This window comes from Chenopodium quinoa, unplaced genomic scaffold (assembly GCF_001683475.1).
Source record: "Chenopodium quinoa cultivar QQ74 unplaced genomic scaffold, ASM168347v1, whole genome shotgun sequence".
Classification (NCBI taxonomy): domain Eukaryota; kingdom Viridiplantae; phylum Streptophyta; class Magnoliopsida; order Caryophyllales; family Amaranthaceae; genus Chenopodium; species Chenopodium quinoa.
Genome location: NW_018745675.1, coordinates 4,425,360 through 4,446,523, shown reverse-complemented (window position 1 = coordinate 4,446,523; position 21,164 = coordinate 4,425,360). Strand labels below are relative to the sequence as shown.

The 21,164-nt window shown below is 39.0% G+C and overlaps 2 protein-coding genes across 2 annotated transcripts; both read left to right on the top strand.

Moving 5' to 3' along the window:
* Nucleotides 1-4,178: 4,178 nt before the first annotated feature.
* LOC110717232 lies at nt 4,179-7,452 on the top strand. The gene is made up of 3 exons (XM_021895884.1): nt 4,179-4,270; nt 6,515-6,867; nt 6,969-7,452. The coding sequence occupies exons 1-3, from the start codon at nt 4,179-4,181 to the stop codon at nt 7,289-7,291; spliced, it is 768 nt and encodes a 255-aa protein (XP_021751576.1). The 3' UTR covers nt 7,292-7,452.
* A 195-nt stretch (nt 7,453-7,647) lies between these two features.
* On the top strand, nt 7,648-8,727 carry LOC110717231. Its single transcript, XM_021895883.1, has one exon. It carries the CDS (start codon nt 7,648-7,650, stop codon nt 8,725-8,727), a length of 1,080 nt encoding a protein of 359 aa, XP_021751575.1.
* Nucleotides 8,728-21,164: the final 12,437 nt, after the last annotated feature.

Sequence of the window (21,164 nt, the reverse complement as noted above, 5' to 3'; positions counted from 1 at the left end):
CAATAAGAAATTTAGGGTTAGAGTTCCTATCATTTAAACCTTTAAAGATTAGAACTTTAACATATTAGGAACTTAAAATTAAACATTCACATCAAATATTCACACATTCTTGCAATTAATTTGCAAATTTGGTGAAAAAACAAGTTTATGTGAAAAAAGGCATATCAACTCTAGCACTAATTAAAACTCCATATTTATGCTTAAGGATATTTAAAATAGCAGTAGATTAGGGATAAAATAATGCATTTAATCTAACCTTGTAATGCTTGCATTAATCAAGGCTTAAATAGATTTAAAATTTTCGTTGAAAAACGAAAAACCCCAAAAACTTGGGTTTCTGGTTCGAATTTGGCTTCAAGACATTTCTCAAAGAGGGTTGAATCTGTTTCAGAATGTCGGTTCCACCCAAAAATCACTATTTTCGAGCCAAAATCTGGGTTCGGCAACCAAATCGATAAAAATACGAGTTTTAAAATTAATTAAAACGAGCTTCTAATCTAATTAGAAAAACAAAAACAGAAATTAAATCTTACTTTAAAACATCTTAATTAATTAATAATTGCAAAAATTAAAAGGAGCGTGGCTCCGATACCGCTGTTGGGTTTCGTAGTGACCCACACTACGCCGAAAGAAACCCGCCAAGACCCGCCCCCATAATAAATGCAATTAACAAGCAAAACATAATTAAACACAAGAAAGGATAAAAGATTATACCTTTGACGCGTGCTTCGCTTAACAATGAGCTCTTACTTGAACCTCGAAAATACGAGGTCTCCAATGGGATTGTACCCTCGAACCCGACCCGAGCGTCCTAAGTCTCGAAGGTTAGTCGAGACCCGGACAAATAAAACTATGTGTTTTACGAATCAAGGTTTACTCAAATCAAGAGTTGCCTTTTAATTCCACTCAAGGTTGTTTATAGGGAAATAAAACCTTGATCTTCATTTCCCAACCAATGTGGGAGAATGAATAATTTTGATAATTAATTTAATTCCAAAATAAATTAATAATCAAATCAATCACAATGCAACAAGTGTCAATGGGAGAGAGAGAGTTAGGTGTGGACCATGAACCTTCGGGGGGGACCATTGCCTTGCTCCCCAAGGCATGCTCCAAGCCTTTGGTCCCCACTCACCTAAAACCGTCTCAAGCAATGAAGTGAGCTGGCTGCCTGCTTTGCTTGCCAGATAACACAGCTAGCCCTGCAAGCACATCTAGCACTGCCAGCTAGCCCAGCAAGCCAACATCCCCGCATCACCCCAACCAGCATGTGCGTGCTTTGCTGGGCGATGTTCGTGCTGCTGTTGCGTGCTATCGCTGGGCGCTGCTGCCCAGCCCCTCCACGCACACACTCGCATAGCAATCGCACTCATAGCCCCTCGCACTCCCAGTCGCACACACATGCATAAGCCCTCTCGCATAGCCAGCACAGCCAGGCCAGCATACGCATAGCCCAGCCAGCGAACTCACGCACGCAAGGCCTAGCAAGCGTGCTGCTAGAGAGCCATGCATGCTGGGCTTGGTGCTGGGCGATGGTGCACACGCACTGAGCGAGGCTAGTGTTGCTTGCTAGCTTGTTGTGCTTGCTGCTGCCATGCGAGGGCACGCAAGCACACAACTATGCGAAGACTCAGTGCTGCTAGCGAGCCATGCATGTTGGGCTTGATGCTGGGCGATGTTGTGCGATGGTGCACATGCACACGCACACACGCATGTGCCTAGCACTGCAATGGTGTTGTGCGTGGTGCTAGGGCTACAATGGCGCCTAGGCATGTTTCTAGGGCTACGATGGCGCCTAGGCACTCATGCCTCGCCTAGCACACCATGGTGCGCCTAAGCTTTTGATGAGCTAGCCTAGCTACGGCTATGCTCGTACTTGTCGCTTGCGATTTTGCGATGCTCGGTTTCGACACCCTAGTCTCGATATCCGACGTCTGTATTCGTAAAATCTGTCGACTCATTAAATCCTTCGGATTAATTCGTCGTCTCGGATCGGTTGTTCGATTGGGTTCGACCCGAAGGGTTAAATTAAGATTAAGCTGTAATATTAATTATACCTTAATATTACTGATCGGAAGCGGCTTCCACCTAGGCATTCCGATCACTTGACCTTATTTAAAAATTAGCTCTGTAATAATTTTGAACCCTCTATCAGAATAATAAACTTGTTGGAAGGACACCATTCCTTTCACCTTGGTTCTTCCTCTTCTTCAACGATTTGGCTGACCTAAGCCTCTTTTTCGTTAGCCATGCTTATGACCCGACACTCCTTTGTTGCCTAGCTACAGGCACAAGTAGCGTCCACAGAAACTTCCCAAGTTTACGACGCCGATTCTACACAACGATCGTAGCCTGCTCTGATACCACCTTTCACGTGCTGACTACTTTGCCCTAGTCACGCACCGTGCGCCACTTGCTGACAGTCCGTCGTAAGACAAGTCAGGCTTTCTTCCTTGGCACTATTCTTTGTGCCCACGTAGCACAACCCTTTGTGCTGCTAGTATATATTTTCTAGCACGTCCCCTTAGTGCTAACAAGACCTCTTGGTTAAACTAAGCACTCACCCTTAGTGCCTTAGTCCAAATTTAGGACTAAATGTCGTAGACGATTGAGCACACAAGTTATCACCCTTGCTAGTATGCCCGATCACTCACTTGGCACTTTCGTGCCTGAGTTTTCCTCACACTCTCTAAGTGTTTGGAGGAAAGAGATTGAGTTGCAAGATAACACAAATGCTTTTGGAATGTTTTTTGTATTACTCTCAACTTGAATGTACAAATGAGCCTTAGAGCCTATTTATAGTGCTCCATCCTACTTACAAGGACTATCTAGAATATTCATAACCTCCTCAAATGGAGGGTTCTAGACAGCACTAATCTAGAGAGTTCCCACCTCCAAAGGAACATACATACAAGGAGGTTTCCACACACTTCCTACCTAGAATGCTAAGGATTACCCTAGAACATTCTAGAACTTTACAAGAGTTATGTACATATTTAGAGAGACCTAGAAGACTCCTAATATGTACTAGACCTTCCTTGATGATTCTAGAGTCATCCCTTCTAGAATAGTCTTCCAAAGAACCTCGTAGATAGATCTGGAACCTTCTAGAAGCATCTCACGTTTTTCGGGCTACCTGCTGCCAAGACTTGTACTTTGGAACCTCATCATGGAAAACCGACACCCCCATGGTCTTTCTTGGCCCAAAATACGATGGACCTTAAAGTTTGGGTCCATTTGGACTTCGTTTGGGCCCCCAAATGGCCCATTATTATGTTATTGCCACTTGGGTGTTCACTAGGATTACACCACTCGGGCTAAATAAAGCTCTATAGGGGAAGTGCTCAGCTGGGCACCAAGGGCAAGTCCCCTAGCAACGATTATGCCCTGTTGCCTAGTGACGCAAATGACACTCATGGCTATCAAGGGAGATGATCCGTGACAGGGCGCTTCGATCCCTTTAAGTGGTCGCTCCAATTTTGGTTCAATTTCACCAATTTAGGCAGAATGTTCAGAGCGATCACTCTGAAATCTCGAGCGGCCGCTTCATCGTGGGTTTATTTTTCTTAAATCTCATGTGATTTACGCGTGATTGAGGTGATTGTAGAGATCGAACGGCTGTGATTTGATGATGAATTTGAGCGGGTATGATTAAGAAACGAAGGAAATTAATGGCTCTGATTTACGATGATGTTGGAGCTGATGGAGAAGAGAGATTTCACGAAGAGGAATAGACAATAGGGGGTCTGATGGATTTTGGGGGTTTTGGTTTGATTTCCCTTTTTATTTTCCTTTTCATTTCTTTTTCTTGCGTAATTTGTTACTTTATTTTTGTTCTCTTTTATATATTTTATTAGCCTTGTATATAAATACCCATTTTTGTGGGTTAAAATTTTATCAAGTTTTGAGCCCTTGCTAATTTAAAATCCAATTCTTGAGTCTCATTCTCCCATCACAATGAATCTTGAACCTTTTCCATCTCTTTTCATCCTTGAGAACCCTCATGCCCTTCCTCCCATGAGTGATGAAAAGGCTAAATTTGAGGGAGACATAGATTAATAGATACAAGTGTCAATTTAGAGCTCCCACCTAAATTTGACCCCGAACCATGTGATGAGCCTCTTTTGAGCCTTGATGATGAATTGAAGTTTGTAAGAGCTCATTTTTAGTGTGAAGACATGATAGAGGAAGAGCTTGAGAATTTTTCTAATGATAATGAAGATGAGTTGGAAGAAATCCATTTTGATGAAAGTTCCTTGGTTGAGAGCTTGTAATTTGAAGCAAGGTGATGTGAGAGAGGCCATTTGTGATGTCATTGTTCCTATTCCTCCACCTCATATTCCCTTTTCTTGAAAGCTTGACCTTATTCCTTCCTAGCCCATCTCATTACCCTCTTTTCTTAAATCCCCTCAGCATGAGAAGCCTCATGTCTCCCGTGATTTGCATGTACCTAATTTGGTGACTATTGAGGATAATGGTGGAATTGCCAACCAAAAAGTGTTTCACGAGGAGAGTATGCCCCCCTTTTCTTCTTGTTATCCATCTTTCGATTCTTCTTTTTCCTATTTTCTTGTTATTCTTTTGACACCCCTTCCCTAGTGTCTTTTTTTTCTTTGTCAATCTCCTCTTTGTCGTAGTATATTTGATCCTTCATTGATTTGCTTCCGACCTAACTTATCGCCTTAATAGACTCATTTCAATACCCTTAATCCTTGTGGTTCGACCCTCAACATACCTTATACTTGTATTAGGTAGTTGAGTGATATAAATGTGTTTGATTATGAGGAGGTTGTTAACGACCTATTTCCTACCTATTATCAGTTCAAAATTATAGTCTATCAGCAGCTGATTCAAATTGTGAACCCGGCCCTTCTTGCCGGGCACGAATGACCAAAAAGCGTCGTTGTATTGAAGGCTTACCAAAGCTTCAGCTGAATAGGTATAAAGGTAGAGCTTTACGCTTATGTATGCTTAGATCAAAAGATACATTAATAAGTTGAATGAAATTCCCAGTGTACAACACGGGCAGGTGCCTTACAATCGGACGAGTAGGTTGAATACAGCTGTTAGAGGGTCATCTCAATCAACATTCATCGGGTATGTGTGCTCGTTCTACTATGTAGCATGTTCCTGCTGTTGATGTTGTATGCTAAGTTTAGAGTGACTTTTGCTTCTTCCATTGTCCAATTACATTTTGAAGTTAAGGGATAGTTGTATGCCTATTCTAATCTAAGTCGTGAGACCATATTTGGTGCACTAAACATCTTGATTAGCCATAAGTAAACCAGTAGATGATTGTTCTTACTTTAGCTAATGTGGTTTACTTCAGTAGTGTACTAATAATTTTTAATATATTGGCAGTACATCATGGATAACGAAGCCTGGTAAATCTAAACAAACAACTAAAAAGAAGCAGTCAGATGAGAGTAATTCTTTCTTTTTACATTGTTTTCTGCCTTCTTGTGTTTGAATTAGTTACGGACCCTTGTGTCTGACTAGTATGGCTTTAGCATGTATCCTTGCTGCTGTTATAGGGAATGAATTACCAAAAGAACCTCTTAAACTAGCATCCCCACAATATTGTAAAAAGTGCAGTGCTAAAAAAATTGTGTTTGAGACTTTGCATTTCTGCTGTGGTGCTAAAAAAGATTGCTGTGAATGAATATCCTCCTGAACTTGTACGATTGTTTACATCTCAGGAAGAGGATGTTGTGCACTTTCGAAAATATGCTAGGCTATATAATAATCTATTTGCTTTTAGTTCTATATGTATGATGAAAAATTGTAAAATCAGAAAATAAAATAAAAAATGTGGGCCGAATATTTAATGTAACAAACGCTGTGACGTGTTAGGAACACTGTCTTAGAAGCAAAATTCGCCCCGACTATGGTGCAATCGGAGATGGCGTTGCCCCCCAAGAATTTACATATCGATCTCCCTTAATGTGCACTCAAAAAGAGAGATTTGGAACTCACAATTATGCAAAATCAGGGCAAAAATCATGTGTCACGATCACGAGCCAAGCGGGCGGCGGCAGCGGCACGCGTGGGGATGCCCCTTTGTAGCCCACAACAACAAGGAAAGCACTTCAAACATCATTATACAAACACTCATATTTAAACAAAGCAAATCTCCTTTATCCCACCAATGTGGGACAAAGGGTTTTCCTCCAAAGTAAAAACAACCATTAAAAACAACCATTTTCCTTACCATTAAACTCTTAAGTTCCACACTATAGGTGGCAATTTTGATTCTAAAACATACAAAGGCATTTATGTGTTTAAGCTACACGGGAAGTTGTATTATTTTGTTCCTGATTTATTGCCTGATAATAGTACCCCTAAATACTTGCACTTGTATTTCTATGATGGCCAGCATGAAACTAAGAATAGGCTTGGATGTTTTCCAGAATTAAGAGAAGATATAATTAATATCCTTATGCACGTGTCACAACAAAATCCATATGATGCATTTTTCCGTTCTTTAAGCTAAGAGAAAGAGATATTGGTGAAGTGACGTGTATATTGTTTTGCATGAAAACACGGTACACGATCAGCGTGTTTACAATGCCCCGTCTGTTGATGAGGTTGCTGTGATTTGGCCAGACAACGCTTCATCAAGTGAGAGTTTAAGCCCTCACATACTGGTCGCTGGTAAATCCTATGAATGTCATCGAATTTATCACAATTACGGGTGCTATGACCCATTACAGTACCCATTGTTGTTTCCTTATGGAGATTGTGGCTGGACGCAAGGGTTAAAGAAAATATCTCATAGTGGTGCAAATCAGTCTGCAACATATCCAGATCTTGTATTGTCTTGTTCTGTGCATACGGCTGAGGACGTGTTGGATCAAGAAGCATCACGTATGTGCTTTGTTACGTAAAGTTGTTCCTTTCGTTTTACATAGATGTATATGAAGAAATAAGCTTAGTATTAATAAAGAAATTCATCTTACAATACACAGGGGCAGGTAGGAAGAATACTCAAGCATATAAGTTCATTTCTCTAAGAGAATACTACGCTTACAAGTTGCAGATTCGACCTAATAATATGTTGCTACGAGCCGGTAGGTGTCTGCAGCAATACATAGTTGATATGTATGTAAATATCAAAAATATCAGACTCCATTATTTTCGCAATGATCAATCGACTATCAGAGCTAATCTGTATCAAGGAATTCTTGATTCTCGAGATTTGGGCAAACTGCTGCATATAATGTTGGGCGTAGGGTCATTTTGCCTCCTACTTTCATCGGAGGGCCTCGGGATATGTAGAAAAGATATTTAAATGCCATGGCTCTTGTTCAGAGATCCGGTAAGCCTGACTTCTTTGTCACTATGACGTGTAATGCTAATTAGCCAAAAATAAAGGGATATGTTAGATTTGTAATAATGCGTAGTTTATTAATATGTAATTTTCACAATTCTTTCATTACGAAATTAAGAATATTTAGCGATAAAAAACCGCACATAAAACGATGTTGTGATCTGAACTTATTTTTTCTGATCTGATCTGAACTTATTTTTTCTAAAATAAGTAAAAATAAGGTGAACTAAACAAGGCCTAACAGCTCCCTACGAAGAATTGTCCTTGCACTTATGATGCATGGTCTGTGTGGTGTATTAAATTCGCAGTGCTCATGTATGCGTAAAGAAGGACAGAATAAAGTGTGCATAAACAAATATCCAAAGCAGTATGCCTCTGAAACAACAAATAATAAGGATGGCTATCCTATATACCGAAGGAGAGATACAGGGGAAAACGTTGTTATACGAAATGCACTTGATAACCAATGGGTGATTCCTTACAATCCCTATCTTTCTATGTTGTTTGATTGTCATCTTAATGTCGAGGTTTGTTCTACAATTAAGGATGTTAAGTACTTGTATAAGTATGTGTATAAAGGTCATGATAGGATCTCTTACAACATTGTTGGTGTTGACAAAAATTCTGTGGATGAGATTGAGAAATACCAATCAGGTAGATTGGTTTCTCCCTGTGAAGCTACATGGAGAATTTTCAGCTTTGACTTGTTTGAGATGTATCCATCAGTGCTTCCTTTGCAAGTACACTTACCTAATATGCATACAGTACACCTTTGGCCTCATGAAAGGCTAAATTCAGTTGTGTCAGATTCTAAGCGTTCTCAGACTCAGTTAACAGAGTTCTTTACAGCTAACGCTGCTATAGAAGGTGGAACAGGCTACCTATATGGTGAATTTTGTGAACATTTTAAGTGGGAACCAAGTAGCAAAGAGTGGAGTCAAAGAGCTACAACTAGATTTTCAGTGGGACGGTTGGCTTTTGTTTTCCCTGCAGAAGGTGAACGTTTTTTCCTACGACTTTTGTTGTTAAACGTTAGAAGCCCTACATCCTTTGAAGACCTTAGAATTGTCAACGGTTGTGTTTGTCCTACGTTTCAAGAAGCAGCTCTTAGACTAGGATTGATAGAAAATGATGATGTTGCAGAGCTAACTTTGTCTGAAACCTCTGAAATACAGCTCCCTTCAGCTTTGAGGGGCTTGTTTGCAACAGTACTACTGTTCTGCCAAGTAACTGATCCTCCAGCATTCTTGCTTAAATTTTTTCCTTCTTTGTCTGAAGATTTCTGTCAAAAATATCAGAATAATATGGAGAAAGTTCACCAGCTTACTGTCAGAGAAGTTGAGCAGCACCTTGAAGCTATGGGAAAATCATTATCTACATTTGGCTTAGATTTTTAAATAGCCATGTTAACGATGAGATCAGAAGAATAATAGATATTGTAGACGTTCTTGATGCACCTGTTTCATAGGAGTGTCTTACATGTCGATCTAGGCTAAATCCTGCACAGAACATGACTTTTCAATGCATTATGCAATACGTAGTTGAAGAAAAACCAGGAGTTTTTTTTATTGATGATCCAGGAGGTACAGGTAAAACTTTTCTGTAATGCCTTATATGCGGAAATTCGTCTCATGAATAAAATTGTATTGCCTACAGCTACATCAGGGATTGCTGCAGCCAATATTCAATCAGGTCGTACACCACACTCGAGAATTAAAATTCCCCTTGATATTGATGCTTCTTTGGCATGTGTTGTGCCTAAACAAGGTAGCTTAGTAGCGCTATTAAGGGAAACAACATTGATTATATGAGATGAAGCTTCATAGCCAAGAACCAAAATATTGAATCTCTTGACTTGTTATTGCAACATATATGTAGCAACAAGCTTATGTTTGGTGGAAAATTAGTTGAATTTGGAGGTGATTTTAGACAAGTACTTCCGGTTGTTCCTCAGAAATCAGTGAAAGAAGCAGTGATACAAGCATCGTCACTTCATATCTATGGACAAAATTAATTGAGTTCAAGCTGACAGAAAACATAAGGGAGCGAGAAGATCCAACATTTTCAGCGTTCTTGCTTGCTTTAGGTAATGGTAGCTTGAAAACAACTGAAGGTGCGTATATCAACCTGGCAGCTCAGGTTAGACACTCTATTGAAGACGACACAGATTTGACATCTGAACTCACAGAAGCAACGTACCCTGAAGTTATCAAAGGTAGTGTCGTTCCTGACATCTTCACAACAAGGGCTATTTTAACTCCATTGAATGATGAAGTGGACTCTATCAACTCATTCATGATTGAAAGGTTTGCTGGACAAAGTGTCGTCTACAAAAGTTTTGATACTATGTTAAATGACACATGTAGTATTTACCCTGCAGAATTCATAAATACATTATGTCCAGGAGAAATGAGCACGCATGAACTTGTACTTAAAGTAAACTGCCTAGTGATATTGGTAAGGAACTTGCTACCTTCATCAGGGTTATGCAATGGCACTCGCCTTATATGCAAAAGATTTTTACCAAAGGTATTGAATGTGTTATTGCAGTTGGACAATATAAAGGGGAGCATGTATTCATACATAGAGTTAATTTAAGACCATCTGCCTCTGTGAACTATCCATTTCAGTTTGAAAGGAAACAGTTCCCTATCAAATTGAGTTTTGCAATGAATATAAACAAATCTCAGGGGCAGGCTCTTAGTCAAGTGTCAATTCATCTACCAAAATCTTGTTTTTCTCATGGTCAATTGTACGTTGCTTTATCACGTGCAAAAATTGCACAGGATGTTCAAGTTTTTTCAGCTAGGCCTCCACAACAATACCCACATACTATTGTCATGAACATCGTCTCTTATGAAGTGTTGAAACTAGCCGGCATTATTGAACAAGTTGGACAAAGCAATCTTAGCTACTGGTTATTAGGTAAACATTTATCTATTATAAGCGTGCATACTGTTAACTGTATAATTGATGGACTTCACCTTCTTATTCTTGAGCATTTAGCATTGTATAGTTTCTCGGTTCAATCAACATAAGCTTACAATAACAAGGTTCGAATGCCGGCTGCACCAGTTATCTATGCCATGCAGAATCATGGGTATAAAGCTTTTTTTGTTTTTTTCCCCCTTCTTACCGTGTTTTTTTAGACGTTGGAATGTAAGTTAGCTACGCATTTTCTAGCATCTGCAATGTATCTATTACCGCGTTCAATGGTAAAGCTGCATATAGTCTATAATCAATATGACGTAAAGGAAAATGTCTGTATGCTGTACTTGAATTACCTTGCTCTTTTGATCTGGAATCATATAATCTACAGCTTTTAGTTCTTTTCAATAGTATAATCGATAATACATGTGTACTCCTACATTTTGAAACAAAAGCATAAAAATATTCAAATTACAAGTTGTGTACCTGTTGCATTTCAAATTTTCATTAGTTTTAACTACTAGATTAAGTAATTTTTTAAAAATGATATTAAAAGACCAATTAAGAGGCAACACCCAAATTCATATAAGATATACTAAACTAAATAACTAGCTCACTCTATGCTCCATCTATACTGGAACAAGTAACAATCTCAAGGAGAAAAAACTAATATACAAACACTCAAAGTACACCACTAATCTACATTATATATTCTTATCTTAAGACATACAATATAATCTACAAGTATTAATTTATGTTCATATTCATACCTCTAAAAATAACAACACACGAAAACTTGCTCCAATATACATATCCTAGCGTTGGAAGGGCGTACGCATTGCACCAACAACTAGTTGTGTTAGAAACGAAGTTAAACGATAACTTACAAAGTGGTAAAATTGACTCTTGTCCACTCTTTTGATCATAACTTGAGTTCACTTATCGGATTGAAGTGATTTAAGTTGCATTGGAAACTAGACTTGAAAATCTTTCCAATGGTAGATCACACGCCCAAAAAATCCTCCTAGGGATGGCAGGTATTAAAATGCGGGTACCACACAGCACCCGCCCCAGTTGGAGCGGGTATGGGTCTAACTTTGGCGGGTAAGTAGGCGGGTATGGGTACATATGAAAGTCATACCCACTGTGGGTAGCGGGTAGGTAGTGGTGGATTTGATGCCATACTCGCCTATTACCCGTCTACCCGCCCATTTACCCGCCCAGTTACCCGTCAATTTATTACTACTTTTATTTTTTTATCACAAATTGATTACTACCCTGTATAATATGCTATTAAAATATATAGGTATGGAAAAATGACATATTTATGGAAAATTTATGAAACAAATGTTGTTAGGTTGGCGAGTAAAAAGCGGGTGGTGAATATCCACATGGGTGTGGTGGATCTAGGTTTCTACCCGCTTAGGCGAGTGTGGGTATTAAAATTTTACCTGCCACAGGTAGCGGGTAGGTGGCGAGTATAAATAAATTTGGCGGGTGCAAGTATGGGAAAGGGGGTACCCGCACCCGCACTACCCAATTGCCATCCCTAAATCCTCCTACAATAGAAGTTATGGTAGTTTTAATCCAAGCAACCCGCACCTACCCGACATTCCCAGGCTAACCTGCTCCCATAGGTTTTGGCGAGGAGCATCAACAACACTAAGCTAATAATTAATATTTAAAGATGGTAATAATAATTAATATTTAATAATAGTAATAATAATAATAATTAATAATAACTAATAGTTAAAGATAATAATAATAATATTTAATATTTCACAATAATAATAATAATAATTAATATTTAATAATTATCATAATCATAATAATTGTTATTATTAATTAATATTTAATCACAATAATAATAATAATAATAAGCAATAATAATAATAATAATAATGATGATGATGATGATGATGATGATGATAAGGATGATGTGGTAATAATAATAATAATAATAATAATAATAATAATAATAATAATTTAAAGATAGTAATAATAATTAATATTTAATAATAGTTGATTAGGGGATGTAACCCCGCCATGTGGACCAATGAAACCCTACCACGTGTCTTTTCACGTGGACCAACCAGAGTCTACCACGTGTCACTTGAAAAGTCCCAAGTGGACCAATCAGAGCACGACATGTGACAGACAGATTGCCAACTTGGAATGGTAGCCTTAGAAGGCCCAAATTCCAAGGAAGCCCAGTCCATCCTAGGTTTACATGACCTAGGACTGGGCACGCACCTCGAGACCCTATAAAAGGGAGATGTTTCCTCGTCAGAAACACAGATTGAGAAATATACACAAAATACTGAGCAATTATTAATTGCAGATACTCTCTTGGAATCTGAGAGAGACTTTACTCTTCCGCACTTTACATCTTCCGAACACGTTCTAACTTGATCGTCAGAAGCGGAACTCCACCCAACTGGAGACTCCGTTGTTTTGCAGGTACAGGCGTTCGGAGGCCAGTTTTGGTGTTGTAACACTCCCGTAGAACATCTAAAAAACCCCGAAAAAATAGTAATAATAATAATAATTAGTATTAAATAATAATTACTAATATTTAAAGATAATAATAATAAATATTTAATAATAATTATTATTATTAATAATAATAATTAATATTTAATAATAATTATTATTATTATAAATAATAATTAATATTTAATAATAATAATAATAATAATAATAATAATAATAATAATTGTTTTAGGGTTTTTGGAGTCCCTCGGGAGAGTTACAATTCGAAGAATGGATGCTGGCCATCTGTATCTGCAAAACCACGGGAACTCCGGTTGGGTAGAGTTTCGTCTCCGACAATCAAGTTAGAACGTGCTCGGATGTAAAAAGTGCGGAATATAAAGAGTTTTTCTCGGATTCCGAGAAAGAGAGTATTTGCAATTAATATTGCTCTGTTTTGGGTGGATATTTCTGAATGTGCAATAAATGGAGACCTCTCCCTATTTATAGGGTTTGAGGATCAACTCCCCTTTCATGACTTGGACTGTCACGTGTCGTCTGAGGATTAGTTCTTTCAGAACCTCTCTGAGGCTGACACGTGTCAACATGCTATTGGTCCACGTGGACCGGGGGTGTTTTTACCCTAAACAACAACAACAATAATAATAATAATAATAATAATAATAATAATAATAATAATAATAATAATAATAATTTTAATGATGCTGAAATCAACTCTGCTCTGCTCTTCTTTGCCCAGAAGCTTAATAGAACAGGGCCTTAGGAATGCACCCTGCATACCTGTGAATGAAATACAAGACTTGATAGAAAAAAAGAATACTCATAATTACTTTAGTACTTTGTTACTTAGGTGCACTAATCCAAAATAAGTTTCAACCTTACAACATACATCAATCTTGAAATATAAATACGTAGTACTCTAATTCTCCCTTCGTTTTTAAATACTTGCTTCACTTTTCTTTTTCGACCGTTTTTAAAACCATGCTCCATTTTCTTATTTTGAAAGCTTTAACAATATTAAATTCATTTATCTCAATTAGTGGACCCAACTTAAATCATATTTTATTAATTTCATGTTCTCTTTCCTCCAATTTTCCTAATTACTTTTGCTTTTTACAATTTTTTATTCTTCCACCTATCCTACTACCTCCATAGTTTATTACTTTCTCCAATATTTCCTATAACTTCACGCATGGAGAAATGGAGCAATTATTAAAAAACAGAGGGAGTACATTAGTTTAAAATTTTAAAATCATAAATTCCAAGTCCAAAATACAATGATTATGAGTGACCACCAAAATCACCATTTGATGTCAATAAGCAATATTTCTGTAAATTCTAATATTCTATCTTTTGCTCCTTCCTGTGTGAAACGATTAATGCAATTTATTCAAGTAAGGATACTTACTTGTGATGTGACTCAATGTTAACATAGTCTTCATCAATCACTCCAATTCCAGCTTCCTCTTCCTCATCGTCATAAGCTAATTCCCCAAAACTAAAGAAAGTTGAAGAACCTTAACAAAATAAAATTGAAGATTAGAATAATATTATAGGTATCTTATAGTATAATAAAAAGAGTGGACCAATTAAATTAAAAATTAAATATTGTACATAATTTAAGGCCCTTTGTACGCAGCCAATCTTCATAACATGCAAGTACCTCAATGGTCTTCTCTCCAAGAGAGGCTCTCCAAGGATTTCTCACTTTTTTTTCCCATACGAAAAGCAGATTCAGAAGGCACAGTTAAGATAGGGATAGTCAAAATATCACGAACCATAATTGCAAGGGTTGGATATCGAACCATACTCTTACTCCAATATGCCAGAACGTCACATTTCACTGTCACTTCAAGATTCTTCTCCTCCAAATAAAGCTTTAGTTCACTCTTCATGTTATCCGCCTTTCTTTTCTTACTTCAAATTAATTTGTAGTCCAATAGTTCATCCATCGAAACCCCCCTTTCATCAACACTAGAAATATTATACCTAGTTCCACGAGTAGTGGCCTGGTTTGGAGTACTCCCAGCATGCATATCTTTGTACTCATCAAATAAGTCAAACAAAGTAGAATTAACACATTGAACCTTATTTCTAGCATAAAGTTCCCCATACAACTTTTCACAGCAATACTTAACCCATTTGAACTTAAATCGTGGATCCAAAATAGCAGCACATGAGAGAAGATAACTATAATCCTACTAACATTTATCAAATTTTTCTTCCATACACTTACCCATTGAAGTCAAACTACCTAGGGATCCATTTGAAACTTCAATAAATTTTCTATGAACCTCCATACTATAGGGATTGATCAGTGGACAATAAGTCGTTAGTTTACTATCTTAGATCAAAATTACAATTTGTATCTCCTACCCTAACTCTATCAATTTTACTTTATATAGTGGTAAGGTAGGGTCGATTCCCAAGGAAACGGGGGTTTAGCACAATTAATACGATACCTAGGATAAATTGCTAGTAACAAAAAGAGGTATTGAGATTTGTGTTTGAAGAATCCTATGGGCGAACCATCTACTATTGAGTCTAGAATAAACTAAAAACAAAGGGAATAGATTAAACACTCTTAAATGCAAGTAAAAGGACTAGATTATAGAGATAACAATGGCAAAAGCACTAGGGAGAGGGGGTTTCAGTCATGATAAACGAATACTAGAGAAAACCGATGAGGAATTTAACCAAGGAGTAGAAAACTCTACCTAAGATACTTCATTCTCATGCAACTACTCAAGCAAATTGATGAAATTTATCTCACCTAGACTAAATCATTCTCATGCATTCAATCAAGGATTAGGGTTTAGAGATTAGAGGTGCACACACTAACTCCAAATATATTTCATCACGAAATCATCAACACAAGGTAACTCCTATCAATAATCAATAAAAGTTCAAGTATACATGATATTCACCCCCTTCCCTAGCCAATAATCTAAGCTAGAGGAAGAGGAATAGCCATAATAACTAACTTAAGTAAATATTAATCACTATACAACCTAGCATGATTCTAAGCTAAAAGAAAATCAAAGGAACAAATAAAGCTTGAATATTTATGATGGAAAACTTAAGTAATAACAATAAAACCAAGAAAATCAAAACTAGAGAAACAAAAGTAAAGATTGATATTATAAGATTGAAAAATTACCAAATCATCAAAGTAGTAGCAACAATCTAGAGGAAGCTTGAATATTTGATTACAAAGATTGTTTTTGGAAGATTAATGTATTCTCTCTCTAAAAGACATGGATTTTCTCTCTCTGCAATAATTCGGAAGCCAAATGGAATAGTTGATTCCTTTAGAAAAACTGAAGCTAAAGACTATTTATAGTCTTCTACCAAAATGAGGAAAAAGGGCAAGGGAGAGAGCTCTCCGAACAGGCTCCGCGCCCTCTCCAAGCTGGGTAATCAGTTCGTTAGACCCAGATTGCCGCGCCCGCGGCTCGCCATCTCCACTTTCTCTTGTTGGCATCAGGGCCTCCCTATCCGCGCCCGCGGCTATGCATATCAGCGCGCCCTCTCCATTTTGACATCTCCACTTCCTTGGCAAGCTCCCTTAGCATCTCTACTCGAGCTAGTAATCCATGATTCGCCCACGAGTGCTAGGAGCTATCAAAACACACGAAAATGAGGTAAAAACTAAAAGAAAAGACAAAAGGGGAATGGAAAACATGAGAGGGAGCTAAAGTGACTAAAAACGAGATAAAAGGGGTGAAAAGAGGCATAAACGAGTGACAAATCCGGGGGAAATCTCTAATGAAAGAGGGTAAAATGGTGGCATAAATGCCACACATCAAAATCCCCCACACTTGCCTCTTGCTTGTCCTCAATCAAGACCAAAAAGAGTAAGATAAAACAAACACCACAAAGACAAACATAATATGGCATGGCTTTGGAAAAAGAACATTAAATTTCAAAATGGACAAATGCTTTATTCGGACTCAACCATGTTAAAAACATCAAAGAATATTAGCTATTCTCAATTACATGATGCATACACTCCTCAAGATGCTAAAGATTGCAAGAGTCAAGCCACAACCAAGCATAGAGAACTGGTGAGTCGTCCTCCGCCCTAGTCCCCTCTAAAACGGTCCGCGTTCCCCCCACTAGTCTCAAATCATCCCCTAGGTGGCTTCTCATGGTTCCACAAAGGAACCGGAAAAAGATTTATTTTGAGGAGGTAAAAGATCATCCCGACATCTCAACTATGCACGCTCTTTACACAGGGTTGAAAACCATCTCCCTCCACCGGTTGTTGACCACGTACTCTTAAAGTCAAAGGGGCTTCACATGGGTTGTAATGACACGGCTCAAGGTAGAGGTAGGGAGAACATTTGAAATAGTGGTGGCAAGTCCTAAGTGAAGCACAAGAATTGCAAATTCTCAGAGACGAAACTCAAGTCACAACCACAACTCAAACGAATACCCATAATTTCAATTTCATCGCATTATCAACCTTATTCAATTATATACAACATAAGTTTTTTTTTTTCACTCTTCTCAAATCTTCCTTGCATGCTCAACCTTAGGCTTACAAACCAATTTCGCAAAAGATTCATGCTCATATTCATGACGCTCTTCACACTAGCCACACAAACCCACTGCTTCACTAACTAAAAGGGTTGGTAAACATAGGTCGTTAGGCTTGTAATGAGGTTGAGACAAGAATGGGAAAACATTAGGCTTAAATTGGTTGGAAATAAGGTTGATGCAAAAAGGAAAAGCAAATTTGTAACTAAATAAAAGAAAATATAAACAAAAATGAGAAATAGTGCCCTTTTCCTCCCCCAGAAGTCCTAGGTCACGATCTCGGGAGCTAGTAATCAACACAAGGATTCAAACATGCATAGTCGAGGATCCTAAAACGCCGCTCAACAAATTGATGAAGGCTTGAACAAAGTGAACCTCACAAGGGATGAGAGAAGTAAGCAAATATCAACTAGAGGGCTTCAAATCCACTACAGGGAGCAACTCCATCTTACCACATCCCATGAACTAGGGGTTCAAACCCCCTCACAAGTTCTTACCCTAGCTATCTTAGCTAAGGCTCGTCAAATTCAACCAAAAGCAATCTCAAAATGTGCATCTCGTCACAAAATTAAGAAAAGACAAGCATTCTAGGGCGCATCATCAAGGAGATAGAGTTCAAATATAGCAAGCAAGTTCCAAAACGCAACCATATCATCATGCCATAATTATGCTTGTCACATGAAAGAAAATGAAATAAAAGAAGGAAGAAATCAAGAAGGTTCACATATGAGGCATAAAGATCCAAATAAATCCCAATCGACATACAATTGATCGTTCGATAACAAGACCAACAATCCCAGGTTCCTTGGAACCGCATGCAAACATCCTCGAACCATTTAACTCCTTCCTAAGCTATATCCTAAACTAAACACAACACGAGAAGGAAAAAAAAGTAAAGGAAAGATCTCACCCATGTCTCTTGAAGAAAGAATAAAGCAACCATGCAATTTACTGTGTCTCCACATGTCGCTTCAAATTTCTTCCAAGCTACAAGAGAGAGAAAAACAAAGAAAAACAAGACAAGCACTACGAAGGAAAAAAAAAAGGTTAGAACTAGAGAGAGAGAAAAAAAAATCCATGAACTCAATTCTTTGGGTATGACCTAATGCCCAAGCATACCATCATCATGAATCATCATCATCATAACATTATCATCATATCATCATTATCATAGAAATGGACCATAAAGACACCAAACAGCAACAACAACGCTACCAACGACACCTACACCCAAAACCCCTAAATAGTCCCTTGAGTCCTATGTGCCTTCCCCCACACTTACCTAAAGCATTCCCTAACACTCTACTTTGAATCAAACACCCCCCCCCACACTAGGGTAAAGCATCGTCCTCGATGCGTCACAAGGACATGTAATAAAGGGGAGGGACAACAAAGGGAGGGAACAAAAAGACCAAGGGGGAAACTAGTTGCCACTAGGGCCGGCACTGCTGTCATCCGCACTCCAATTGTCGTAGGAGAAACCCGAGGGGGGGCCATATGGGTCCCAACCTCCGGTGTAACCGGGAGGCCACCCATAATGACCCTTGAAGAGGTGTAGTTGGGATGCGGATAACTGATCAAAAGGCTCGGGTTGGACTAGAGGTAAGGGGTGAGAGGGATCAACGTAGGGGTAGTTAGGATCACCCCTATAACCACTCCCACCCGATACCCGATAGTCATATTGACCGGACTAATCGAGGAAATCGCGCGTAGGCACATTGGGGTCCGAGGGACCCTTCCAATAGGGGTACGTAGGTTGGTTGTCACCCCCCCCCCCCCAAGATGGCACGAGCCCTTGTTGGGCCGGCACATAAGGGTAGTTAACCGGGGGAGTGACATCCCCTCTACGTACATTAGCATCATATAAGGCGTTAGTTTGGAAAGAAAGGTGTTGATGGGAAGCAAACATACCTTGCATGCCAAGTTGCATGCTTTCCATTTGGGCTCTCATTGCCTCCATTTGTTGTTGGTAGTCGGGTTGATGATGTTGTTGTTGTTGCCTTCTTCCTTGTTGTTGTTGTTATTGGGTTAACTCATCGTCCACACTCTCATGGCTTTGACCAGACCCTTCACCCATAACCATTCTTACATTAGGAAGGACACCCGAATCCTTCTTTACCCACCACGGGTAATTTACTCCCTCCCTCGTGAAGGAAGTGAACTCCGGCTTAGGGAGGAAACAATGATGCTCATGGGAATAAGCAAGCTCCAAGTCCTCCCTCGATCCTCAGTATCCGCGATGAATTTCATAGTCTTTAGTTGATCGAGGTTGAGTCAAATATCGCTCCCATCACTCTTCCCCACGAGGGTGCAAGATTCCAGTTTATCCAAATGCCCTAACTTCTCGGCTATCCGAGTGACCATCCCTCCAAAATGGATTTCCCCCTTCCTTGTGCCCGAGAGGACACCTTCAATGCACTTAGTGAATAGAAACCCGAAGTTCATTCTATGTCCAATCTCTGGCTGCGTAGCAAGCCATAGAATTCGGATTTCGTCAGTTGTGATCTTCCCCAAGTCTTGCTTATTAACAACCATGTACCCGAGAATTCGATGCAGAAGTCTAATGGCTAGGTGCATGATTTGGCTGGCCAAGGAATACTTGGAGTTGAAGGCGTCCATCCTCGAGATGACCTTCCACCAATGAAGGGGCTCATAAGCATGGAGGCCTGCATGCTCGGGAAAGAACATATCGGCATCCGGATTTAGGTCCAGTAGTTGGTTGAACTAGCGGAGGGTGAAGGTTTCTTTTTTGTTAAAGTGTTGGAAGGAAATGGAGAGGTCCATATCCCCTGCGGCATGGCATTCGAATGAGGCAAGAAACTTAAGGGTAGGCTCTTTGTAGGTTCGATAGGCACTAGTCACAAAAGAACCTATCCCGAGATTATATTTTTTGAACAAGAACCAACAATCCTTGTCGATTCCAAGCTTGGTGGTGGTGAGTTGGTGGTAGTGTTAGGTTGGTCTCAATTTCCTGTTTTGGAGGTTGTCGTAGATGGGCCTGTGGTTTTTTTTGTGGAATTTGAGGGGTGGTAAAGGTGGTGGGGCGGTTTGTTCACTTTGTTGGGGGTTTGTGGATGATGAACCTTGAGGTTCCTTCCCACTTTTTCTCTTCTTTGAACCGAAAACCATTATTACCAATACCAAATTGCAATCCAATACCTCAACAATACCTCACAACAATCACACTACAACAATTACCAAAACCAAGAATCAACAAGTTCAACCCACAAGCAAGCAATCTATGACAAGAAACAACTAACACAAACAACAACTCAACAATTAATGATGCTTAAGATGATGAATGAACAAAAATTAGGCATGCAACAATAAAAAATTCCCATATGAAAATTCACAAGCATATAATTTCTCAACCAAAGGCATGCTTCAAATTCAAAGGTAAATGAGAGTAAGGAAGAAATGTATACTAAAATGAGTACCCACAATTGCTCCTACTAACCCCTTGAAGAAGAAATCAAGCCTACCTTCAAGAACCCTCCAATGGTGAAGGAAAGTTCCACACAAAGAGGAATACCGAAATTGGGGGTTTTAAAGGATGAAATTTCAGATTTTTGGTGAGAAAAATTGAAGAAAAGTGAGGGAATTTGTTGAAATTTGATGGAGTTTGATGATTTGGGGTGAGAAATTGAGGTAGAATGGGTTAGGGTTTTTAATGGAGTGAGGAGTAGAGAGAGAAAGAAGGAAAAATTCTGGATTTAGGATGTGAATTGTTTCGGGCATGGCTGAGAAATAAAGCAAAAATTCGCAGACCTGCAGGGCCGCGCCCGCGGGATGGCCTGTCTGCGCCCGCGGGTATGTAAGCCGCGCTCGCGGCCCTAGCATATCAAGTTTGTGATGTTCTGAACTGCGCCCT